At 41.7% G+C, this 27,276-nt stretch overlaps 1 protein-coding gene across 3 annotated transcripts in view; it reads right to left on the bottom strand.

Annotated features, from left to right (window-relative positions):
- The window catches only part of mpripb (myosin phosphatase Rho interacting protein b), a 49,481-nt gene that overhangs the window by 3,799 nt on the left and 18,406 nt on the right, over positions 1 to 27,276 (bottom strand). For 2 of the 3 annotated variants that reach the window (XM_085415675.1, XM_085415674.1), the window contains exons 4-18: positions 22,370 to 22,521; positions 22,177 to 22,261; positions 21,910 to 22,081; positions 21,162 to 21,606; positions 17,987 to 18,113; positions 16,789 to 16,893; positions 12,443 to 12,499; positions 12,004 to 12,072; positions 11,831 to 11,920; positions 10,635 to 10,744; positions 9,915 to 10,470; positions 8,838 to 8,975; positions 4,733 to 7,309; positions 1,777 to 1,924; positions 1,536 to 1,653 (exon numbers count right to left, since the gene is read on the bottom strand). In XM_085415675.1, coding sequence (XP_085271801.1) covers positions 1,536 to 1,653; positions 1,777 to 1,924; positions 4,733 to 7,309; positions 8,838 to 8,975; positions 9,915 to 10,470; positions 10,635 to 10,744; positions 11,831 to 11,920; positions 12,004 to 12,072; positions 12,443 to 12,499; positions 16,789 to 16,893; positions 17,987 to 18,113; positions 21,162 to 21,606; positions 21,910 to 22,081; positions 22,177 to 22,261; positions 22,370 to 22,521 — 4,949 coding nt within the window. The remainder of the gene's footprint in view (positions 1 to 1,535; positions 1,654 to 1,776; positions 1,925 to 4,732; positions 7,310 to 8,837; positions 8,976 to 9,914; positions 10,471 to 10,634; positions 10,745 to 11,830; positions 11,921 to 12,003; positions 12,073 to 12,442; positions 12,500 to 16,788; positions 16,894 to 17,986; positions 18,114 to 21,161; positions 21,607 to 21,909; positions 22,082 to 22,176; positions 22,262 to 22,369; positions 22,522 to 27,276) is intronic. The other variant, XM_085415676.1, reaches the window with a different exon arrangement.

Below are 27,276 nucleotides of genomic sequence, written 5' to 3'. Positions count from 1 at the left end.
AAAAATACTTCAGGAGTGAAAAAAACCTGAAGGTCAGGCAGTTCTTTAGCATCTGTTAGTTTGGGGTTAATGCTGAGTACTTTTATTTCAGAGCAAATAAACAGCACCAAACTGTTCCCTGCAATAAAAAAAAAAAAAAAAAAAGAGCTTCTCCTTTTATCCGGCATCAGAGTGAAAATAGAGAATGTAAAAAAATCTAAGCCAGTTTAAATGCAGTGTGATTTATAGTCAACACCTGCACTTCCACACATGTTCCTGTGTGAAGCATCACAGGGTGTCAAGCTGCTGAACACAGTGCATGCATGCATGTCCCAACAAGTCAGCAGTGACACCTGCACAGTCAGCAGAAACCTATTAGTACAATTATCTTACACTCAGAGTCGAGCTACACGAACCATTACTTTTTTCAGTCAACTCTTAAATACATGTGGAACATTTGTACAGACAATTTTAACCTTGGGCTCAATTCCAACAGTTTTCTCCTTTTTAAGTCATCTTGCGGATTAATCTGAATTTTTCCTCCTGTCCAGTGGACTACTTAGTCAACAGGAATATTCTTTTATGTATCCATGACGAGCATGATTGTTGGGATTTTCTCTACATTAATGAATTATTAAGGTCTGTGCCTAACAATATAAAATGAACTGAATTTTATTTCTTCTACAAAAAAGCAGTCTAATGCTTTGATAGCTAGCAATAGGTGTTCAGCTCAGCTGAGATTTGAGTTGAGGACAGCTGTGGCCAGAACATAACTCACATAATATTCATCCTATAACCATTTGCATGGAAGGCTGCTTTCCTTCAATGTCAGGGACATAGACTCAAACCGTGCCAGCCAAAATCCACCACTGCATAACAGACTTCCACACCGTACGGAGTAATGGTTCAGTTTTTACCTAAAATTGTCTTTATAAGATATTTTAAGTATACAGCGGTCCCTCGTTTATCGCGGGAGTTAAGTTCTAAAAATAACCCGCGATAAGTGAAATCTGCGAAGTAGCCTACTTTATTTTTTACAGTTATTACAGATGTTTTAAGGCTGTAAAACCCCTCATTACACACTTTGTTCAGACAGGAATGAACATTTTTACACTTTTCTCTCTTGTTTAAACTCTCAAAGTTCAACCTGCTAGAAAAATAAGACCAGTATTATAGAATGAAACCAAAGGCACCTGCAGGTGACGACGTTTCATCGACATTGTTGTGTTTGTTGGGGAGAAAACTTACAAACACGGCGCAGCACTTCAGAGTCACGCTGGTAGTGATCAAAGATTTATGTAAATTTGACAAGCTGAACGCGTTCTGTACTGTACAGGAGACACGGCACGAGATTGATTGACAGTGGTCTACAGCCAATCAGGACACAGAATACAATGCACTGTATCTTGTCAAACAACTACTTCACAGCATTTTTGACATGTCCCACCAGGCATGATCACTGGTTCAGCCAGCCTGATAGTTTGTCAGCCCTCATCAGCTGAGATGAGAGAGGGGTTACAAACACTTTGGTGCTTATGGGTATGAGAAGAACTCACTCATGCTGTCTGCGGATCTCCTCGATGTCTGCATTCTCCGTATTGCTGTTGGTTTTGCGAGCCTTTTCCAGCTCCTTCTCCAGCTCTGTACGGTGGGCGTTTTTCATTGCTTCAATAGCTGAGATAACAAACAAAAAGTTTCTTTTTAATCAAAACTTACTGTAACGCATTGTAAGCAAGTTATGATGAGCTAAAGATATAGTAGGAAAAAGATACAGTTGGTATGACTTTTTCTATTTACCTGCGATGGTGGCTGCCGTCTCCTCGGCCAGCAGCCTCTCCTTCTCCTCCTTCAGGTTCTCCAGCTCTCTCTGGTGTTTCTTCTGCAGCTCGTCGATCACTTTCTGGTGAGACTCCTCCATTGCAGCGAAACCTCTCTCACAGGTGGCCTGTGGCAAAAAGCGAGCACACTGCAGCTGTGAGTTTACAGGTCACCTGAACGTGGGACCAAAAGGTTCTCCTGATCAGGAGCTGAGCAGGAGGAAAAACCTCCTGGACCTTTATATATAATTATATGTCAGCAAAGATCATCAATTTAGTTATAGCAATTCACTTGCAAGCTTGAGCTTGTCAGCCATGAGCAAGTTGAGCCTGTGTGAGTACAAAAAGGATTAAAAGGAATGACAGGATACACAACGCACGTAAGAAAAGGGCAAAGACAATGAGAGAGATGTAAGAGAAAAAAAAGCTGCCATCTCCTGTCCACAGCACAATATCCGAGCTTCTGGAAATCCGGACTCCAAACAGCACTTGTATCCTACAGCTAACACACAAATCCTAATCTGCCTGGAGGCCAAATCTTTGGTGGAATGTGTGGTTAAGCTGACAATTATATAACTGGGTGTCTCAAACATTACATGTGTCATAGGACATCCCAATCAGCTTGCAAAACTGCCACTTCTGGATGGTGAGAATAAAGTGAGGGAGAATAATAATCCTCAATAAGAAGAGATTTCAATAGTCTTTGCACTTGCCCAACCTAAAACCTTGCCCTACTTCCGTCCTGCATTCGCTGCCACTAATCTGGGTGTTTGGTTGGTGGCTGTGCCCCGATCCAGGTCCTTCGGTTTGCCTGAAGTCAAAGAGACTATATGAGGAGCCAACACAAGTAAAACTCACTGGTGTGCTACAAAGCTGTGTGAATGATGAATTAAAATGTCATCTTCATAATGCAATCTTGCTACTATACTAGTCTGTATTGCTCTATCCAAACATACCTATTGTCATTGGGGCTGAGCAGCTCAGTTTTACTCTTGTCTGACCATATACAATGTTCTCCAGAGGCCATTTGGCTTCCAAATTTATAGCTGCAAATTTGAGTGGCGGTTGAAGGCTTTGATTTTTGAACAGGGGCTTCTTTCTTTGTTAACTCCCTCCTAGTCCGTGGCCACATAAAGCTGGCTTCACTCTGGACAGTGACAGTTAGCGGTTTCCAGCTCATGGCAGACTTGAGCCTTGCTAGTTCCTGGGCTGGTCCTCAACTTTCTGGCCAATTTCGTATCACGTGATGGTGATTCTAGGTGTTACTGGTCAATCCAAAAAATACTGGCAAAGAGAAATTACCAGCTGCAGTCAATCATGATCGCTAATAAATAACTAACAGTAATAAGCCTTGGTGTTGTCAAGTTAAAAGATATATTAGAACCTTTGTGACCACTTCTTAAAGGTTTTAATGAATATATGTTTATATTTGAGCCTTTCAGAGAAAATCCAAAATGAATTTGAAATTGTTCACCCAATTCTTGTTTATAAAGTGAATAAAGATGTATGCTATACAATCATTCCAAAAGAATTCATTATTAATAACAACACTCATATCCACGATGAGTGTAAATAAACTTTTGACCAAAGCCGTATGTCCATTCCCTCTTTTAGACATACAAAATTATAACTAGGTCCCGTTTGCCCTGTTAAAGTTGAATTGTGTTTTTCTGCAACATCTACTGAATTCATGGTGTCACAGATTTCATTATCACAGAACGTACTGTAGCTGTGATCGACAATTACTACCTCAAAACTGAAACTTAGCAGACACAACCCCAAACACTCATTCATGTAAGCATATCAAATTAAACATCCCTGCATTAAGTGCTCAGAAACTGTGTTTAATAAACAGGTATGGCTGATTGTGTTAATGTATTTGTTTGTGCCTCTGATAGCAGGATGATTTATGGGGGATGGTTTTATTTACTTTTAGCTCTGGTAGTTTATAAATGGCAATGTGAGGCCTAACATAGGAACAAATAACCATTGGAAGCCTATCCTATCTGGATTCAGGAGTTTTTGGAAGCATACCTTTGCAAATTAGGGTATAATAATGGAATTTGTATTAAACCTTCTCCAATACAAATCCTACTGAAAAACTAGGAGCTGTTGTCCTTTATGTTCAAGAAAATATCAAATAATTTCAGATCAAGATATTTATTCAGTGACGTCTTGTCACTGAGGGCATTTTCCCCATTGCAGAGGTGTGCAGTTTTGGGCAGCTCTTGGAGCCGAATGGGAAACCCGCCCCCAACCCTGTATATGAGGACAAGCCTTTATTATCTTAGGAATGGCATTTAATTTTTCTGCTTGAGAAAATATTGGGTTTCATCACAAGTGCTGCCAATTAGCTGCTGACAAGTTCAAGGAAAAAAAGCTAGTACTCAGTCACAGTATGGAATAAACAGTAGAAACGGCAAAAGGAAAAGAATTAAAGTTAATATTAATCTGAAAACAGAAATGGTCTTTTTAAAATTCTTAACTTTAAAAGACTTCAAGGTGCTGCAAAGGATCAGTTATTTGCTTTGTAACTAAAACTGCCGAGATTAGATCAGTAAGCACACTCAACTACCAATAGAGGAACTCATTTCACAGAACAGTCGGGCACTGACAGATTTCTGAAGCCCAAATTCGAGAGAAGCCATCAGCTTCAAACTCCAAGTCAGAGTTTGAGGCTTCAGTCTTGTATTCATTAAGGTAACTTTGACGAAACATCAACAAAATGGGTTCCTCAATAAACAACTAAAGCAGCATCAGTGATAACATAAACCTGCAGCAGGTTAGTTTTCATGCAACACAAAAGAAAATTGGTTTACGGAACAAAGAGCGAGAGATGGGAGTAGATGTTGGGGAAGGGAGGGGGATCTGGGAATGCCACAAAGGAAAACAAGGCATCACAGATGGAGGATGGCAAGGACAAGGAGCACTTCCACCTTCAGGTTTTCCAGGTCTTTCTCGTATTTCAGCCGCAGAATGGTTACGTCGCCCTGCTCTTCGCGCCGTCTCATCTCTTCGGTCATGACTGAGACTTGGGTCACCAGCTCTTGGATGCGCTCTTTCAGGGTCAAGGCGTGATCCAAAGGTACGTTGTCATCTGCTTCATTCCTGCCTGCAGTTGCTAGATTCATCATGCTTCGCAGCTCTTCCATTTCCCGGTCAAACCTCTCCAGGAGACGACTCATCTCCCTCTCGTGCTGCTCCTTCAAGTTCTCCATACAGTTCGTCAGCGAGTCAATCTCTTTTACATTCTCTTCTGAACGGAGACGAAGTGTCTCGTTGGCTTTTGCTATTTCCTGCCTCAACTTATCAACTTCCTGCTCGTAGCCATCTTTGACTTCTCGTAGCTCTTTCCTGTGCTCGGCTATCATATCATGAAGCTCAATGGTTTTATCGACTGAATCAATGGATTCTCCTTCAATCTGAATCAGAGTTTGAGACCCTGGGGCAGCTTTCAAATACGCCTCAGATAGTTGACTTTGAAGATCTGCCAATTTGGACTGAAGCCCACTGGCAACTTCTCTTAATTTTGGACAATTTGGACAATTTACGCCAGGCATCTTTACTTCTTCCTCTTTTTTCTTTAGCCCTTTCTCATACTGGACATTGAGCCTAATAATCAAGTAAGATATGTATGCTTCTTTGAGAGATTCACGCAGATGTTCGGAAGATTGTGTTTGTTGGCCAAAGCTTGCTAATGCCAAAGAATGGAGTTTGTCATCTTTATCAAGCTTCAAACTGGAGGCAATCTGCTTAAATCTCTGCGACTTTTCCTCCAGAATTTCTTTTAACTGTTTAAGAATCAGAGCATTTGTTTCATTATCAAGCCAGCTATACATCGATCCCAAATCTGTCACTCTGTCACTTCCAACGTCTGCCTGCGAACAAATCCTCCTAATCAAGAGCATTAAGCTCTTCTCTGCCATCATCTGTTCTTCTACCCCTCTGTCACGGCTCTGTCCGTCTTCCTTTGATTTTGCTACAGTGGTGCCCAACAGTTGGCTCCAGAACTCTCCCTTTAACACGAATGACGCATCTTTTCCACTCGGGTAAAATGTCTCTTCCTCTGAAGAGGAAAATAAAGTGCTTTTTAATTCACCAAGCATACTCTCAACATCAACATCTACCTGTTCTAACATTTCCACAACCTGATTCATCGATGCAGACCTCATCTCAAACTCTTGTACTACTTTCATTAAAAGTCCTTTATCATCCACATGCTTCTCTTCTGCCTCAACAGATTCAGCATCCTTTTCATCTGTACTCATGCTCATTACCAACTTCTCTCTTAGCACCCTTATTTCATTTTCTGCTTCTTCTAGCTTCTCTCTGCTGACCTTCTCAATTTTCTGATTTAGTTCAACTAGTTGACTGTTCCTAGTTTCTAGTTCCATACAGCGCTGCTCTGTAGTCTGAAGGCTTGACTTGGTCTCAAATAACTTTGCTTCGGAGGCTTCAAGCAGCTCTTGGAGTTGCTCTTTCTCTGGGTTTAATTCGTCATCTTCATAATCTCCCTGGAAGCCCAGACCTTTCAGTGTGGCCTCTCTTAACTGTAGCTTCTTTTCAGTGTCTTTAAGGATGCTGCCAAGCTCCTCCAATGTAACGAGCGCTTCATGGAGCCTCAAGGACTTCTCATTCAACTCCCTCTCGTAATACTCCCTGTCTATGGCATTGGCTTGGTTTTCAGCCAGTTCAGCTTTTAGTCTTTTCAGCTCCTCCAAGACAAGGTGATGCTGTTTGCCACCTTGCTGGCTGATGAGTTCAGCTTTCAGTCTGTCTATCTCTCTGTCAGCCTCAGTCAGTTGATTTATTATCTCCTGACATCGCTGTTTCAATGCTCCATTTTCACTAGTTAAAAGTTCAATCCTCTGAGACAGCATTCCAATAGTTTCATCACTCGACTCTGAGTAGTTCTCAGTTTTGGACAGAAGACTGTAGGAGCCCTTTGGGCTTTCAAAACTTTGCTTGTGAACTTTCCCCACCATGTCCTCCATGGTTAGAAGACGAGCTTCATATTTGCGGATGCTCTCTCCAGCTCTAGCTAAACTCTTTTTTATGGTTTCATTTTCTAACTCCTGCTGGTGCTTCCAGGTCTCCAGCAGCTTCTGAAGTTGATGCTTCTCTGCTGTGTCTTGATTACAGCTATGTAATTTCAACACTTTCGCCAGCTCCTTTAGAGTCAGAGGATTGTCATGCGTTAAGTCCTCTAGTTCTTGAATAGCCTCTGTGGTGTCCTGGATTAAAAAGCTAACTGGTTTTTGGACAAGTTCAGGGGGAGGGCCTTCCAGGATGGATGTTTTGTGGGATTCAGAAAAGTAAGGGTCCTTGATGGGAAGGTGAGAAAGCGAGAGGCCAAGCTGTGCCTGCATATTGCGCTTTTTCAGCTCTTGCAGCTTCAGGAGCTCTTTGGTCTCCTGGTACTTCTTTGTTAAACTCTGCGCTTGAGAACTAACCAGTTCGGGCCTCTTCATCTGGGGCGTCACATCAGCCTCCAGACCCAAAGGTTGCTCCAGCTTGGAAAAGGGGACCAGACAGTTGGTTAACACACAGCAGGGGAGACACAAAGCTTGCTTATAATTTCCAGCGCTAACTACTAATTATTTCTCTTTAAATTATTATTATTAAATTAAAAAGTGACATTACATTAAGCATTCCCACATAACAATACCAAATTATGCAAATGAACAGATTCAAAACAAATCCAAAAATTTCTTTTGGTTTAAAGGTGTAAATTAAAAGCAACTGAAAGATTTAAATAGCTGGGGTTAGTTAATACCAATAGCATGCACATTTAATGGTTAAAGGTTACTTTAAGTGGTAAGTAATGCAATATTAGTTTCAGCTGAGTGGTTTATTCAAGGATAGAAAGGCATACCAGGTCCTACAAACACACATTTCACAGGTTTCACGTCCAAGTCTGAGAGGAGATAATGAAATGCATTATGCAGCTCAAATCTAATGCTTCAAACACCCTCCCAACTTTCTCAAAATAATTCACTGTCTAGAGTAAGAGCACTATACTTGAAATCTGCCAAAAACAAAATTATATATAATTTACATATATATGTATTTAAAACATCATTCAGCCTCACTCTGTAAGAACCCATCCATACATCAAAACACAGGCAAAGAAATCGACATCATACATTTATGTCAGTACACTTCTACATATAAAATTTGTTAAAAGAATAACAAATGGATGTCTTTATAGCAGTTAATAGAAGAATCTGATGTCCATGCAAATGAGTAGAATACAGGCCAAGAGGTTATTATTCCATGTCAAGACAAACATTTCAACAAGTGAAGCAATCGTGCCAGAGACTATGCAGGAAAATGTCACTCTAAACTCAAAGACAAAATTCTCTTCATGAATTCGGCAACAAACAACTGAAAAATGAATCAAAAAGAAAACAAGTTCTACTCAAGTTTCGCTTTTTCCATTTTCTATTGCTATAAATTCAATGATGAAGTCGAAATGCAAAAGAGAAAATTACAAGGAGAAAAAAAAAATGCCATCATGTCACTTCCGCTTTTCTAATTTTGATTTCATGTTCATCTTTTTGTATTGATTCTATGAGAAAAAACTCAAATACGGTAAATGTTTAAACACACTTCAACATTATTCTTATATTTGTGTCTGTTTATCACTTTTCACATGTAATTAACACTTACAGTGAAATAACACCTCTCCAGAAACTGCAAAACTACAGTCCTTTGGTCCAAAATCAAGAAAATTACTCAAATAACTCCTTGCATGAGTCCTGATAAAGTAAAAACCTACAACACAAAGCGAGCAGATTAACTAGTATAAGCCAATTTAGTAATGAAATCTTATCGTTTTCCACATGCAATGAAGTCATGCAAAGGCGTTTATCTGTAGCCACGTTGTAGCTTCGTCAGTTTGGTTGCGATTTTCTCTCGATAAAATACAACATGCAGAAAATGTTACGAAATGAAGTAGAAACCACTGCTCAGTTAAGAATGTACTGATCGAGTTTACAACAGGACTTCCCATAAGAGCAGAATAAAGGGACAACTCACCGGAGAGATGTAACCAGATCGGTCATCCTGCTCTCTCTCCAGAGCCATTCTCAGCTGGATCTCCAGCTCCTGTTTGTGCTTATTTGAGTCCAGGAGCTGCTTGTGACAGCTCTTCAACTGTGCCTTCAGGTCCTCAATCTGTAAAAACGGCAGGAAGAATATTAGAATATAAAATATATAATGTAGTGTGTGTATATATATATATATATCCATCCATCCTCTTCTGCTTATCCAATTCAGGGTCACAGGGGGGCTGGAGCCAATCCCAGCTGCCATAGAGTGAGAGGCAATTTTGAATCACCAATTATCATAACCTCACTAACTGCAGCAAACGCCCAGTTATTGGTGCTGTGGGAGAAGGCAGAGTACCCAGAGAGGAGGGAGGAGACCATGCCACCCCCCCACAGAAAGGCCCTGACCATATGGTTATTTGAATAGGAGACTTAAAGACAACCTGAATAAATGCAAACACGCATTTTTACAATGATGACTTCATTTATTAAAGAAAAAGCTACGCAAATTTACTTGGCCCTATGTAGGAAAAGTGAATTCCCCCTAAACCTAATAACTGGTTGTGCTACCTGGTGCACCAAAAACTGCAACCAAGCATTTGCAAAAACTGCAATCAGTCTTTCACATCACTGGGGAAGAAATTTTGCCCACTCTCCTTCTTGTTTGAGGTCTTGCAAAAGCATCTCAATAGGATTTCAGTCTTTTTTGTTTTTGTTTTTAGAGCCCCACACCATCACACTACCACCACCGTGTTTGACTGTTGGTAAGATGCTGGCTTCATTGGATTCATCTTTCACTTGTTAAGCAAATACCTAAACTGTTACACTACAGAGTTATTATTCATGACTATGTTATACTGTATGCAGCAATCAATTCAATGGCAAGTTTAAATTTACTGAAGCTCTTAAACCGATTAAAACTAACCAAATAAAATTTAAAATGCATTTTCCCCCTGAAGCTTAAATACAGGCTTAGCTCTGTACTTGCTGACTGGATTCTTCACTTTGTATATTTGAATTTCACTCAAAACAACAGCAACAATCTAAATCAAACAAGGAAACATACCCCTTGCTTATAACTCTCCAGTAGCTGCTCCAGCTCTACAGTCTCTCTAGGTTGCACTGCGGTGGGCAGCGGCACCCTCCTTTCCTCCCGCATGGGCGTCTTCTCTACCTGTCGCCAGTGTTCTTCGATCACCTCCTCCACCATCTGCTGCCTCTCCAGAGATACGGGACCTAGCGAACCCGGAGGTTCGTCTCCCCTCTCATCGTCGGTCCTCCCTCCTTCTTTAACCGATGCAGGGTCTGAGCTTGTCACGTTCTCGTACCTCTTCCGTCTCTCCTCTCTTCTCCGACTGCGCTCGAGCTCCCCCATGTCTGCCTGGAGACTCTCGGCTTCCTGCGCCCGCTGTTGAGCCAGAGCCTGGGCTATGGGCCTGAACTCTGCCCAGTCAAATGTCTTAGAGCGGCCTTCTCGCCTGCGCTCGCGAGCTCGGCTCTTAATGACTCCAGAAGTGGCTTCTTTGTCTACAGATGAGGCCTCAGAAGAAGGAGAGTCCTGAGTGACATCTGGTCTGACGAGACCCTCTAAAGGAGAGAATGAGCCATGATCCTCGGTCGAGCTAAACGGCGAAAGAAAGCAAAGTAAGTTTCTGCTTTCCTGTTCTTTTTTCATCTCTAAACTTTGAAATCTATCTTTTAATGTATTAATATACATGAATATTACACGAAAGCATTGAGTTTCTTGATAACTGAGAAGCATGTTATAACTGTGACTTGTACCCACCTTGCCACATCAGGGGCAGTGGAGGGTCTGACATTCTTCATGACTGCCTGGATCCAGTTCCTACGTATGCCTGCTGTCATGGCAGACAGAGTGTGCACTCCTTCCTGCGTCTAAACATCAAAAAGCACAGTGAAGAACACACAGAGTGATGAGAAAGAGCGATATAGAGAAGAGATGTAGCAGCCAAAAAATCCTGAATAGAAATCTCTCTTTATCGTAGCAGATTCATTAGCGCTTCTCTAGTAGCAAACCTGGAAAAGTAAGAAAACCCAAATAATCCCGCATCACTACAAATACAGTGATTTCTGTTTTTGTGCCTACAAACACAGCTGCAGCACGTTCATAGATGTCCAATGAACAACAGCAGTTCAGACTAAGTTATACACTTTCATTGTTTCGTTTTTACGTGCGCTGCTGCCATCGTTGATTGTTAAGTCAGAGTTGATGGAGCTGCCCCAACTTTCCAAGTTGGAAGCCTGACTTGAGGGGGCGTTCCAGTTAAAAAAAAAATTCCAACCAGGAAGTTGGAAATTCTGACTTAAAGTTGAACGCACCACGTGGAGACATCAGCTCATGGAGCTGTGTGGTTGCGTATAAGGAGTACTAGCAAAAGTGCCTGCAGCACTTTCCAAAGCCTTCATTCAGTATTTAGTGGCGACTCAAGGAAAATTAATATAAAACAGAGAGATGTTAGTAATGTGCGTGTGAGACAATATTCAGGGAAAGTTTCTTGCAGATTGGAGGGTACATACACACTCTCTTACATTCTGAGTCACCAAGCAGTTTTTAAATTGGATCGGTGATTTTATGACTGCATTTATAGAATAAAGCAAACAGACAGCCTCACATTACTGTTCACACATAAGGGCTTAAGATGACCACTTGGTGGCCACTTTTTTTTCAATGCCTTTGAAATAAAATAAAATGCATGAAATGAAAATGTTCTTCTTGTTTAAACTAAATACTGAGTGACAAAAAACACCCAGATGATGAGACAATATGACATTTTACTGTGGATATCGAGTGGAAAATTTGGCATTTACCCCAGAAGACGAGCAAAATTACATGTTAAGTATTGCTAATGGTTAAGTGCAACAAAATCTAGAATCAAACACACGAACTGTTACAATGTCATCACACTGAAAGATTTTTCCTTGAGCAGAAAGGTTTGAGACAAAACAAGCAAAGCCTCTTACATGAATCTGAAAGCCATAGTTTCGCTGAGCCTGGTATTCAGTTACATTGTAGCAGGTGGACAGGTCAATCTCACCATCCAGGTCAGAGGCCTGAGTTACACAGAAACAAAGACGCATTTTAAAGGTAGAAGGAAATAAAAACACAAGGTGTGAAAGAGAACAAATAAGCCCACCTCCTCTGCAATTGAATCCTTGTAGTATCTCAGGCTGTGATCAGTCAGCACAAACCAGTACTTCTTCCACTTGAGAAAAAAATTTACAGTTTAAAAACAGAGCTGTGTAATACAGCAAGGTAGCATAGCAAGTCACATATCGAGTGTCCACACAGTCCTATGTGTCAGTGTAGAGTTTGTCTCTTTATATATCTTATAAACAGTATTTTAAAGCTTCCTAGCACCACCCTCGTCTTTCAAGTCCATTGAAGATGGAACATCAAAGTGTGGCCACAGGTGTGTAAAGGCCATCGAACGCTACAGACAGACAGTGACTCAGGTTTTTGAACTCTTGATTTTTTTGAAGACTCCAGCAATCATTTTCATTTAGCTTTCAATGGTTAATACCATTTTCAGTTTCCTCTTTACGTTTCTCCTAATTAGCTAATAAAAATGGTACCTGGCCTTGCTCGTCAAGTTTCACCATCCAGCCTTTCTTGAAGTTCAGCAAGTCCGGCTAAAAAATACAGAAATAAATCGATAAAGAGAGGATACAGATTCTAAGAAAACGTCACAAAGCAACATGTTTTTCATTCATTGTTCTTTATTAATGTGTTGCAGCAGCAAACTACCACCACCCATCTTCATTTTAAAAGAAAGCATCAATAAGGACTTCAACTTTTCTCACAAACAGCGCCTAAATAAAACGAGAGGTAATGCAGTGGCAGTGTGTCAAATTCAAGTTCAATACCTCACTGCTAGCATTCAAAAATCAGCAGCAGCTAAAACACATGCTCACTCAGTCGGCTGCAGGGAGAAGTTGACCCTGCCAGCGGATCAGACAAGGATGAGGATGTAAATGTGGACCGCTGACTGGGGCCAACTTCTGCCACATGTGTTGCAGGGCTGTGCTGCCCACAGAACCCAAGTGCTCAGCCTGACACACACACACACACACACACACACACACACACACACACACACACACACACGTGAACAGTGACCACAGGAAGCAGTAGGAAGTTGTGACGGGCTCATACACACTCAGACATAGTCTCTTTTTTCCATCTTAGATCTAGCAGAATGAATTCACGCAGCATAACAAACTGCACACAGAGAGAGCAGGATGAGAAGAATAACCTGGAGAGCAGGGGGAGAGCAGGGGGCTGCGCCGCGCCCTGCAGCACGGGGGTTACAGCACCCTTGCACCACCACAACAAGGCCAAAGGAACATTAGGAAAGAAATCACACATTGATAAAGTTTGTCAGAGGTCACAGTTGGTTTGTATCAGATATTCCATTTAAAGTCAATCTTATTTCCATCAGACTATGGCTGATGATCAATATAAAGTCAACAGAACTTGTTCCAACCTTATTTTACCAGAAAAAGGCCGATGATAATGGATTTAGCGCTACGTCGTGAGCAGCAGCACATGTGCTAATGTTGGGCCTGCTGTAGTTTTACAAACCAACACATTAGGAGCATGAGTGAAATAAACAACAACATGACAAAACCAAATGCTAACGCTCCCATCAAAGCAGCCCTCGGCTCAAAAGACGACAGTGTTGAAAAAAAGGTAAGTGGAATTCAGTAATGTGGAGAGATTTTACATATTTAAAGTCAGAAGAAGGATCTGAAACAGTGCTGTCCTTGCGCAGTTGCCCGTTTACCTGCACAATAAACTGCAAGGACAGTTACTTGGTTGGATCTGAACAGCTGACTGAAGTCAGAGAAAGTTGATTCTGTTCATCTGAACGTACCATTATCTACTGGAGAAACATTTCACCACTCATCCAAGTGACTTCTTCAGTCTTCTGAAGAAACTTTATAGAAATTGTGATTTTAATCATAGACAGAAAGCAAAAAATTATTACATATTATGTTATATATTGATAGAATGAAAAAATATAAATAAAAAATCCGAACTGTGTATTAGACTGAGCCATACAGAAGAGGATTAGAGTCATTGGAAGAGGAGGGGGGGAGACCAAAATACAAATTGAGGACTTCTTTTGGACTTTTTTGAAATCTGACAATAATCTCAGAATTGTGGTTAAAAAAATAATAATAAAAAAATACTGGCCCTAATCCTCTCCCATAGTTCCAAGAGGCAAACTCTAGGGCTGAAAAATAAGTCTGCTTAAAAAATAAAAATAAAACTGCCAGTTCCTTTAAAGGTCACTTAAGATTTGCTCCAAAAACAGGTCAGTCCCCATAGACTCTCATTACATACACCATTTAGTTGGACTTTTGGGGTATTAAAAAAAAAAAAAAAAAGATATTTTTATTTGGTAAGATTTAAAATTAGGGGCAGGGCTAGTTTGACTACTAGTGATGCTAGTACAGCAAGCGGACAGCTATGGGCTAAGCCTCATATGTTGCTTGGTATTAACTAGCTATGTCTATGTGTTGAACATCTGCAGTTTAGCTAAAAAAGACTGCTAGCTGACAACTGAGCGTGTCATGCTCTCATTGAACACTCATCCAAATAGGATACCCAAGATAAGTGTAGCCAAATGCTGACATTTAACCTCCAATGTGGGATCTAGAAACCAGCGGGTATCTTTACGGTGGCTTTGTGCTTCTTTTATTTACAGTGTACTCTAAATGCTCAGTTTCTGACATTTCCCCCCACTTAGATCTAAATGATGCCAAAGAAAGGGAGCATCCTTCATACGGTCACTTCAGGCATACAGTGCTGGTTGTGTGCTCCATCAACCTGTTATTCAAACCTACTGTTTGTGAAGGAATGAGCAGAAAGTTTTAGATAGTGGCTGGAACTGAGGGGCTTCACAAGACCCAGTAATAAAAATCAAAGAACTATTTTGAGCTGTGAGACTACTTGCAGTGCAAAAAGAGTAATATCAAGGTGGAAAAGAACAACAAACCCGTAACGCTCCACTTGCACCATCAGTGTTAATACCCCCACTAAATCTGTCTATAGAAATGTTTTCTGTGGCATACTGTTGAGTGATGTCTGCTGAGAGTTTTCTCAATGTTTAATTCTCCTAACTGTGTTACCTAAGCGAATCACGCCTCTTAGGCTCGAACAACAACAAGCCAGCGATCTCTCTCTGCTCGGCTGAAGCCCTGGCACTGCGGCTGACCTCTGATCCTCCGGCTTAACAGAACAAGAGCAGCTTTGTTTACGAGGCCACAGACAGAACGCACTGACCTTTCAGTCCTGGAGCGTTCAGGTCTGAAAATTATTAGGACAAACTTTGAACCTGCTCCTTTATTCATCACCCTATTGAACCATATTCATTACTGGTTCACCGCGGCTTTTAGCAGCAGCATGGCGTGGCTTTAGCAGAGATTACAAAACAGTGAAATAAGACACTTTACTATTTATGGATTAAATATTAATATTAATATTCAACTCCCACTTCAGCCAAACAGTCCTGATAAACTTACTGTTTGCTACCTGCACAAGCGTCAAGCAAGCTTAAAACTACCTTTGCTAAGTTGTTGAAGACAAAACAAGAGTCAAAGTAATAAACTGGATTTAGACGCGATGTGTGGAAATGTGAAACTTCATGCGTACTCTTAGTTACTGTATATGACAGTTTTCATGTTGTTCTCCAGCTTAACTATATTTTAAGTAAATTAATAAATATCTTAACATATTTATTAATATCTAATCTTTATTTAGATATTGAATAATATCTTTAATATTAAAGTTGATTCATTTTTAGGCAAAGGTTTTCCCTAAAAATAATTCAAGATTAAAGAGGACTTATTGCTACCATTTCCTGCTCCATATTTTGTATTCATGGATTTGTAGCGTTTTATGATTCACAGTGTAAAACATAGATAAAGATTCATTTAATGAGCCTTGGTTCTTCCCCTCAGTTCACACTGACTGAAACAAGTAGTGCTTTTCCAGCAGTACCTACTCGGCAGGGGGTTCCAAGCAATCTGAGGTGATCCGAGAATGTGACGTTGTCAGACTGCTGACTGAACGGCTAGTCAGCAGCTTCATTCGATGAGTCATGAGAGCATCCCCTTCACGAAAATCTAAAACTGTCATTTTTGAAACCAGCAACTCGGAAAATGGAAGAAAAACAAACAACAACACGGGTGTCCCCGAGTCTGACAAAAAGCCACAGACCGAGCAACACATATACCATCGCATACAAATGACGTCGTGTGATGTTTGACCGGGTTGCTATAACTACTCCACTTAGTTAAGTGTTACTTGATGTAATGAAAAACAAGCTGTAATGAGTTGTGATGCGTCAGCTTGCGTTAAGCCAATCTGAAAAGTTACTCACAGGGTTTACTTGCGCTGACATGGTTAAGCTGTACATACTCTGATTTTACCATGTTTAACATGAGCATCCACCCACTGTCAAAGTATACGAGGAGGGAAAGTGTTTGTTTTTTTAAAGGAAACCTACCAGAGTCCCTATAAACGGGGCTCTTTTAGCCCAGTGAAACGTCGCTATGAGTGGCTTTAAATGTAAAGCCAACATTGTTCAATGAATATAAACAAATTTTTCAATCATCTTATTTATTCATTAAAAATCACAAACAGTTTTTTAGGTAACTAATGTGTGAGACAAGCGTATAACACAACAAACGAATAATGATGTAACGCGGGATGACGAACTAACAATTCCCATCAACATGCTGAGCAAACAACAGCAGCTGACTTCTTATCATCTCCGCTGCTGCAGTGACTCTTGCCAATTAGTGAGTAAGGCTGGAAAACAAACTGCTCACTTTGAGAGGTCAATTCTCCGACAGGAACACTTGGAGTTTTAGCATGATCACAGACTTTACAAAAACAAGAGAACACTCACCGTCATGACTGACTCAGTGGTCCTCCGGTCCAACGACTTGGCTCTTCTCAGAGGGGGCAGGGTAGAGGGAAAGTCCAGACCCTGACCCACGTCTTGCCTCTGTTCCTAAACAACACACGCATATAAACACCCTTAAAGAAGCTCTCAGCAACTTCCAAGAAACTACTGTCACTACTGACACCCACAGCCATTTAGTGAACTACAGTCAGCATTCCCATGCTCAACATCAACAATACAAGTGATGAGTAATTTATAACACTTTGCACTGCATCCTTCACATAGAAAACAGTCCATAGTACAGACGAAAAAAGGAAGCATAGATGCATGTTTGAGTTTTCTGTGAGATTTGTGTAAATTGGCTCTACCAGAATGTTTGCATAATAGTGCAAGTAATAAGTAGCGGGCAAATGTTTTTATAGAAAACACACAGAACAGGCAAGAATCACTGACCCATTCTTTTGTAATCAGGTCTGTTTGAGTGGGTATTAATGAGCTGTGGAGAAATCTCATGACAAACACTACTTTGTTGAGCCCATGTGTTTTATGAGGCCGAATTCGGCACTGAATCAAAGAGGCTGAAAACAAAAATACACACTGTTAGCATGAGGCTAAATGCGTCAGCTGGAAATGTGTGCATTGTTTCAACGCAACAATAAGGAGAACAGAGCGTTTGTGTGCAGTAAGAGACACACAAGCAGTCTTGGCTGCTTTATTTGCGTACGTGTACGCAATATTTTTATGGTGAAACAGATCCAGGGCCAAGTGGTGTCCGAGTGGGGACTCTGTGTCGGGTCACTGTCTTGCTAAACTCAGGCCCGAGTTGCTCAAACTTAGCGCAAGGGGCTAGGGTGGGAAAGGAAAATGTAATCACCAGGGGAATCCCACCACAGAGTGGAAACTGGAAATGAATACAGCAACCCCTGCTGACCTCTGACCTACAAGCAAAACAAAGACAGGACAGAGAGAGGGAGAGGACGGAGGGAAGAGGGTGAGGATAAGGGAAAAGAAAGAGGAGGAGCGGTGGGATAGCAGTGGGGCAGAGGGGGAACCAAAACTTGTCCTGGTAGGGCCACTGCTGAGAACACATCTGGCTTTCCATGTGATGTTGTTGAAAATCACTGTTTACACATATCTATTGTGAACTGCAGCACAATATTGGCACTGTTGGACTGAACACACCCACACTCACACACGTTACCTCTCTCTGGAAGCGTCTGTGTTCACTTCGGCCTTGTCTGACTCTGCTTCTCCCCGACTCCTCCACCTCCATTTTTTCTGGATTCTCCAACTCCAAGGCCTCCAACTTCTCGATAACACCGGAGCGACTGCAAACAAATGCACACTTTGGTTAAACATATAAGGCATTCAGTTTCTATAAATCGTCATGAATGGTAATGACACTGAAAGGCTCTCAACTGGCATGTTGACCTAACTTGTACTGTGTTAAAAAAAAAACTGTTCAAGACGCTGGAATTGGGAATGAGTTAACTGGAAGAAAATTAGAGATTTTCTTCTACAGCAGCCTGACAAACATTTAGTCACTAATCAGATCAGTTGTCCTAGCTCTGGGATCATCTGCTTGTTTCTGTTCTTACAGTCTTGATGATCACAATGGACTTGTGCTGTTAAGACTGGTTGATTTACAGTACTGACTAACTCATAATAGAGTATAAATCTACAGGTCTGCTTAAAGCAACCTGTAGCATTATAGTACAAATGGATTCCTAATTCAAAAGTGCTGGGCCTCTCTGTGTGGAGACCACATGTTTGCAAAATTACCCCCCAAAAAAAGCGTCATTCTCCAAATACTTAAAACCCTGGGAACTTTTTCCCTTTGGCACTGATCATCGGTGCCAGATACTGGAAGCAGAAACTTGCTTATATTTCTGACCCTGCAGTCAAACAGCAGGTAAAGTTGTTGATGCGTTTAGAAAGCTTTTGCTGCTGCAGGATTAAAGTCATTATGGGTTAATCTTCAGGTCTGTGACACTGTAGCAGCAGGTTTTTAAGTCACGCCTCCTAAGGGGAAATGAAAGCTTGCTCTGCCAGTGCTGTCAAGAAATGTTTCTTTGGGCGAAGGAAAAAAAAATGCAAATACTTCAAATGTAAATGTAAAGAGTTGAGATGTTCCCAGTAAATAGTCATGGGTCTTTGATGTAGTGGACAGGCTGATCATCTGCAACAGATTACGCTAAAGAAACTCATTCACAGAACGATCTCTCAAGGGTAAAATGAGTGCTGGATCACAGATCTGAGAACAGCCTACGCTCGCTCAAGTCCATCTGCAACCTTCCTCAGTCTGTGACACACAACACCGCCTGCTCTGACACATTCCCACACAGGCCTTTTGTTCAATAACAGAAATCTGCATTACAGAGAGGAAGAGGGCAAGAAGCAGTGGGAAATATTATATTACTCTTTTGCTTAAATGCTGCCCTTATTTGGGGACACTTCTGCTACAGTCGCTGCCCTTAAAAGGGAATAAAGCAGAGGGGAGGAGGATGAGGACAGTGTGGAGGCCACCGTTTGCCCCAGTCAGGCTCACATGAAGTTGTCAGAAATACACATCAGATGAGGAACAGACAAGGACCAGGAGTGCACATGCACTTTCTGGCTAAGTGCTGTTGCTTCTGTTACTTCATTTCAGTTAGGAAAAAGAAAAGCACCACTTGGCACGTGCTGTCTTTTTAAAGGGAATTTCCTTGAACTTTAAAATATTATTCAAATTAAAACCAAATGACTGAATGTGAAACGGGGCGAAATGACAAAGGTTCATCTGTTAGGCAGGCAGGCCTGGACCATGTAAGCCCATCATGCAAGGACAAAAGCTCGTGCCTTTTGATAAACCTGCACGAGGTAGCCAGTGTGAATGATGGAGACTCAAAACTAGCAGAAAACTAACACAGTAGTGCCATGCTGCCAACACTGGGCCATGCAGTCAGCTGTAGAAAACCCTTTATGATCCTTCCACAAGTTTACCTTGTTGCGACATCTACTTCTAGATGGATCTTGCTGACCAGAGGCTTTGCTTCGATCATCTCATCCTGAGCTGAACTAACAAACTCGGCAGTGAATAAGTATGAACTTTCAGGAAAGGGATTTCAGTCGTAACGGGATTTAATGACATTTCTCAGTCAGGGACCACATCTTCGAGTTGTTGTGTCTATTTTCCATCCTTGGCCCCACACTGCAATGTCAAAAAATATAAAGCTGGCTGCTGTTGCTATGCAGATGCCTGCTGTGTTAATGTGCCATTTACATAATGGCACATTAACATTGGTAAGTGTTGGAAAGCGGCTCCTAGGCTGCTCCCCTGGTTGCTGTACAGACAGATGTGTGTTCACTTGAACATGAACTGGTTCAGGACACTAATAATGTTCAAGGGCCACTTTCCTCCACCTCCTTTTCCCTTTGGGCCTGGCAGGCATGGAGCTATCTGAATGGCACAGGAAGCTGGCTCCGGGAGGAAAAAGATGACCCCGCTACCCCTGTAACAACCTCACCTACTAGGTTTGTTTGAAGTGTTGCCCTCACTGGTGTCTGTGTGTGCGAGAGAGACCTTTCACAAACATAACCAGTCGTGGAGAGTCAGATTGCTGAACGGAAAGTACAAAACCTGCACTGTGTGCTTTTTTAAAAGGAGGAAAAAGTTGAAAGGCAGGGGTGATTGTTAAGGAACACATTTTCCCATAAAAACACGGGTAAAAAACTGATGCTATCCAATATAACGCAGAGAGCTGAGATTCTAAGAAAGCATTCCACTGACCTGGTTCATCAGGTTTAATCAGATGCTGATTAAACTGCTAGTTCGCAGCAGGATCTTATCACCTTTGCTTATCAACATGCTACCTGCATGCTCACATGTAGTACTTTTTTCAATCAAGTCCATCTGAGCACAAAAAATACAACTAAGACAGAGCTAGAGTTCATAGTTTGTGTATTATATTTAAATGTCTGTGGACAAATGACAACGCTGTGTGACTTAACCTAATCGTGATCAACTCCCAGAGAGCTTTATTGACAGTCAGGGTGGCTATCGACCGTAGCTACAACCTAGAAGAGGTAGTGTAATTTATTTTCTGAGATATTGGGAAGATGAGACAAGATGGATCCAAAAGACGGCACAATAACTGTACAAGGCTGCACAATTCACCATTTCCACTGATCAGTCTGACTGAATTTGTGACAAAATCAGTCAGATTGCATTAACAGCTGTTTGCATACAAAGAGAGACGTCTTGCGAATATCTGTGAAATCAGATTATCATTAATGTAAAATGAAAACAGCTCAGCTTCCAAATGCTTCACTTGTTGCTGTTTTGCTGGATGATTTGTATAACATAAGAGAAAGTTTAGAAGTCAGTGAACACTGACCTCCTCTCGGGGCTGAAGACGGCCTCTCTCTCCTGCCTGTCTGGGCTCCTGAACCGGCTCCTCTTCTCAGCCTTTCTAGCCTCAGCCTCCAACCGCCGAGACCGCGGCGTGTCGTGGTGGCTGTAGGAGTGACCGCTCCTCTGGGTGGCCGGGTGGCTGTCTGTGCTCGTCACCGTGCTGCCGCTGGCATCCGAGTCGAGAGAGCTGACTGAGCCGCTGATGTGAGAGCCGTTGGAGAGCAGGGAGCTGCCGGAGGGGAAGGGGTCGCTGGGAGCTGGTGAGAGGCAGCGCGGAATGCCTCCCAGGCTGGAGCAGGAGCCGGTCGGGGACAGCAGGTCGCTGGGAGGCTGGGGGGTGGAGCCGTGCAACGGCAGGCCGCCCCGGTCCACTTCATCACCGTTCACTGAGCCTGCATCAGAAGCCTGGGCCGCAGATGCAGAGTCCCCTACAGATGAGGAACAGAAGATGCCATGATGCCATATATTTATTTAAAATAAGATTAATTGAATACATTTGACTTAAAAAAACAAAAACCCATTTGATTAGACTCTCTACCTTGGAAACATGTATTTTTATGTCATTTTAAATTGCTTTAATTTCTTCTTCAATAATAAACAACCCATTATCTAGAAAACAACTGGCTGGGTAAAGCCTAATGAAAAACTTAAATGTGGTGTCTTTTTCACTTGGTTACATCCTTTTTGAATATCACCTTTGACCTTATTTATAATGTGTTATTTCTCCTTACCTGTAGGGGGCAGTGGTGATCCTGAAGGTAGCTCAGCAGCAGTCCAGACTGCTGCCCCTTCAGCCTCCCTCTGGTTCAGTTCTTCCTGCCAGATGATGGAGCTTGAATCTGGAACTTTTTCCGCTTCTGGGATACCAGACCCAGTTACTGCTACCTTGGCTGGACCCGGCTCCTGGATGTGAACGCACAATGAAGTCAAAAATGACGGCCTAAAGAAGGTGGCGCATGATCCTGACCTTTGAACGTTTGTGTTGTGAGGAGGATTACCTGGGAGGTGGCAGGCTCAACTTTGCGTTTCTTCTTCTGGTTCTGTTTGTTGGTTCGGGGGTAGACAATCAGCTGTTCACTCCACCTGCAGGTGTGTGCGTGCACAAACACACATGCCCAAAGATTTCTGAATATCAGACATCAGCATCCAACCCTGTGACAACCCATCAGTAATCATATCTGGACAAATTACCCATTGATGATCTCCTTATTCTCTCCTCTGATGTAGTACTCCTGGTCAGGTGTGATGATGCACAGTGAGTTCTTCTGGCCCGTCTTGGGCTCTGCATCAATGACGTCTGTACACAGGTTCATGTTGACTGTGCCCTGAGGGAGCGTGCTTGGCTAGAAAAGACACAATATGAAAAAATGAGCAGAGACGTATCCAAATATTTGGATATTTATACACTGTGTAGGTAATCCAGTTTTCACTTTGGAGATATGGGTAACTGTTTTACTTTTTTTTTTTTTGCATGTGACATGTGAAAGATCTCTACTATCTCCCTCATGGCCAATCATTATGTTTAACATGCATGTATGGTACTCAGCACAGACCTACAAATTAGCCTCCATATTTGCTTGTGCTTGTGCGTCACATAGCTAAGCGGAGGGAAGTGTTAGGTTAGAGACCTAAGACCTGTTCATTTTAAAAACAGAGCGAGAACAAATGTGTGGTGTGCTCGCCCAGCTAAATACTCATATCACGTTCCAAAGGAAAACATGCTTCAGATCTCTCTGTCATACTGTACGAACCCTCGGCTGCTATCGCCACGTCACTATGGTAACGAGTTGAGTCCTCTGTTATAGCACACTGAGTGAAAAGTGAAGGTAACAGCATGCTCAGTGAAGAACAGAGCTGTTTGTAGCATGGAGACTGATAGCTTTCAGCGTCATGGTTGATCCACAAAGCACAAACCACAGTCAAAGCTCTGACTAGGGCCATATTATACTGTTCACAGTAATACCGGTATAACGTTTGTGTTGTTTGTGTTGTCGGGCAACGATAAGAAAATGAAATATCGCGATAGAATATGGGTAAAACGCGCATGCGCAGTGCCTTTGTTTACATACGCACATGGCGGCGACGCAGAACGAGAAGGGCGAAAGCGGATCGTTGAATGAAACAGATGAATCAGAATTGGTTTGTAAAAATGCTGCAACTTCAGTGGTGTGGAACTGGTTTGGCTTTCGTCCATCAGATACACAACAAAGCACTATTTTTGGTAGAGCATGCTAGCGGGCCGTCGTTATTACCGTGTTGTTTGGAAAATACGGCACACTTAAAATCAATCCTTTGATTTTTCTGAAAGTCGACAGAGCCCCTTATAATCCCGTGTGCCTTATGTATGAATTCTGGTTGTGTTTACCGACCTCGAAACGATTTTATGTACACGGCGCTCGAAACTCTGTCAAATGTTTTTGCTAAGCTACGAACCCGCACCGCTTGATGGATTGTCGGAGCATTATGGCTATCGTAGGCAGGAGCCTGGCCTACGTACTGTGCTTCAACATAATATTACCGTATCGTGTGTGTATAACCTCTTTTTAAGTTTTGTGGATATTATACATGGTTATGCTGAGGATATGTCGGCCAATTTCCACTGGAAATGCCTTTTGGTTAAACTGTCAGCGAGGAATTTGCATTTGTACTGTTAAATTTTTATATAACTTTAATGCACATAAAAAACAGCTGCTTGTTTAAGTGAAAATACATTGATGGGTTTTTGGTTTTTTTGCATTAATAAAGTTGTGGAGTTGTAAAGTATTTTGTCTAGTGTCAATTATATCATCAGTTATATTGTTATTGCAAATTTTCAAATGTATATCGTGATAAATATTTTTGGTCATATCGCCCTGCCCTAGCTCTGACGTCACTTCCCTGTATGTTTTGTGTGGTCCGACTGCCATTTGAACCTGTACAGTCTCGTTAATGTCGAGAAAACCCTCCAAACTTCCTCTCCGACCTTCTCAGAATCCTGCCGCTCTGTTATCAGCCTTTGCTGCACTGTGCCTGCTACAGATGTAAAACAGGTGCTGGGTCTTTTTCCAGCTCCTTTTAAGGCCACTGAACACAGATCCAGCTTTATTAAGATCTATCTGTAAAGCCCTAGGGCCTGCCAAATATGGCAATTACATGGCGTCGTACCTCAGAACTGAGACGCTGTGGAAGAATTTCCTCTAATAGAAAGAAAAATGATCATGTGTGAAAATAAGGACCAAATGGCTGACAACTATGTGCAAGCCCACAGGGTTGCAAGACTAATGCCACATTAATAAATCGAACGATATTTGCTGTGATCAGAGAAGCTGAAGCCCAGCAGCGCTTTAAGAAGTGGAAAACAATTCTGAGTCGGTGTACTCTAGTAATCTCTTCTCAGCATCAGTACTTTCTGACTCAACTTTTCTACGAAACAAACAACTAAGCTCAGGAAACCTATCCCAGCTGTCTTAGGGCGAGAGGCAGGGTACACCCTGGACAGGCCAGTCTGTCACAGGGCTAACACAGAGAGACAACCATTCACGCCCACATTCGTACCTATGGGCAATTTTGTGTTTCCAATTAACCTATCACCACTAACTGCATGCCTTTGGACTGTGGGAGGAAGCCGAAGTACCCGGGGAACCCACGCAAACACGGGAAGAACATGCAAACTCTGCACAGAAAGACCCAGAAACGCCAGATTCTCAGATTAAAGCTCACAAAACCATTTCAACAACAACCAAACAGCAAATGAGAGCAGGTACACGGTAGGGCTGAACGATATATCGCATTTGCGATAATATCGCGACATGATCAAGTGCAATTTTCTAACCGCAAAGGCTGCGATTATACTCTGGACATGTCCAAATTCATGGGCTGCATCCTCCTGAGGCCGCATTTGTAGACCGATTACGTCACAGCGACGCGCCGAAGGCTGTCCAAATTACTACCATATCCCAGAATTCATAGCGCAGCCCAGCCAAACTCCAGTTTCCAGCAATGGCGGCCGCTACTAAGTTTTAAAATTACTCATACTAATCTTTCTGGGTCACAAAATAAACTTTTAACATATTTTCAGGCGAGAAAGTAGTTGTGTAAACATCAAATATCTGCTCGGTTTATCAAGATATCCCATATTTGCAAAAGTGCTTCGACGTTTTCAGAGGCGTCTGCTACCCACCAGCTCGACAGCTAGCCGGGAGCTCGAGGGTTACTGATGCGGCCGAGAACGGCACAACTCCCGGCACATCATTTTCAGATCACCGCGGAGTTTCGCTGCTCAGGTTAAACGTAATATATAAGTCACTTAGACAACCTAAAAATGTTATTGTTGGGCTTTTTTCAGTGTTTTGTTTGTTCGTGAGTAAATCGGTTTGGCTGAGATTAAAGTTATTAGATTAGATAAAATAAAACTTTATTAATCCCCCGGGTGGGTTCCTCCTTGGTTTTCACACAGCTGACTAAACGTCAAACAGAAAACTTATTAAACAGAAGTATGAGACAGTCGAGAATTTACACCAGTGTCTGGTTATATTTTAGATAGCAAGAAGCAGACGGCCGAGTTTATTAAACTCCACCGAGACAGCGGTGACGCTAATCAGAACTAGCCTTCTGATTAGCTAATCAGAAGGCTAGACCGTCAGAAGGCTAGACACGCCTTTAAACTTTAAAGGCGTGTTTGTGTGTGTGTTTATACAATTGCTATTATGTTTGCACTTTATGTGTAATGTTACTGACTGCAGAGATCAGTAAGATGTGTGTATTTTTTATTTATTAGTTTTATTTATTTAATATTATTTTTTAATTGAATGACTGTCTAGTAGTTCACAGATGTCGAAAAACTGAGTGTGGTAAAGCCACTGATTTTTTTTATGTATATTTCTGCAATCTGCACATTGTACTGACTTTCATTTTAATGTTTACACCAGGGTTCCTTGTCAGCACTTTATGCTCAGATGTTTGTAAGCTAAAAATAAACTATTGTGTATGTTCAAATATACTGTTGTGATTGAAGAAGTTAAATAAAAATGTCAGTCATCAATTCATGCATCACCTCATGTCATCATAACAGAGGTCTGTCTTCCAGGAAAGAACAGTTTAAAATTAATGTAATATAGTATTGGCCATACTATATGATGTATTGCTTGTCTTTGTTTAATAATACAGAAGACAAAGACCTTAAAAAATAATCGCATATCGCAATCGCAATATTGGGGCAAAAAAAAATCGCAATTAGATTATTTTCCATAATCGTTCAGCCCTAGTACACGGATAGTTTTAAGAATGAATGTTTTATCTCTGCTTTAAGGCTGAGGAACAGAAATATTGTCCCTTTAATGGGTGGAGACTTATGGGTCTGCACCAAAAAGAACACGGTCTTTCTGGTGCAGCACAACACACGAAACACATAAATGTAATGTTGCTCAGTTTGAACATTTTTACTCATTCAGCATGCAATTATTGACATTTATGGCCTTTATACTGCCAGGTCACTGAGTTTCATACTCGTCCTATACACCTGTGGCCATTAAAGTGATTCAAACACCTGATTTTAATGATCTGAATGAAGGAATGAAACATAAAAAAAATGCTCCACCCACACACCCAATAGTAACTAGGCCACAACCTAGTAGCTGAGGCCTAGCAGACTCTGATCAGCTCTAGCAGCCTGCATTTCTGCTATATTTTAATGTTATAAAATTTGGGAGTTTAGCATGGAAAACTCCTGGATTTTACCCTCTGTTGGATCCAGCCTCAATCAGCGCTATTTTATGCAATGAAATCATCTCTCTTTGCCCAAACACATCCAAACTGTTTACTACATACGTAAGTGCACCACACCGCAAACATAACTACGCTTCTTGCCGAAGCATGACTAGGAATCATCAGCAGCATGTCTGCAGGAAAAAAATGTTTGATGGGTGCGACGGAGTACTTCATATTAGAAGTTAGTGATTTGTTGGTGTGATACGCATGTAGTAACCTGTTATGCAGGAAACTTTGTGTTGTGTTGGGAAAAAAGAGAACATTTTATAAAATAGCGCTGATTGCATCATGCGAAGATCTGCTTTGCTGGCTGATTGCACGACTCGCTACACCCGGCCTGGTGAGGTAAAGCT

This window comes from Rhamphochromis longiceps, linkage group LG8, assembly GCF_057381845.1.
Source record: "Rhamphochromis longiceps isolate RC_006_pf linkage group LG8, R_longiceps_female_GT1.1, whole genome shotgun sequence".
Classification (NCBI taxonomy): domain Eukaryota; kingdom Metazoa; phylum Chordata; class Actinopteri; order Cichliformes; family Cichlidae; genus Rhamphochromis; species Rhamphochromis longiceps.
This window is presented reverse-complemented; position numbering and strand designations above follow the sequence as displayed.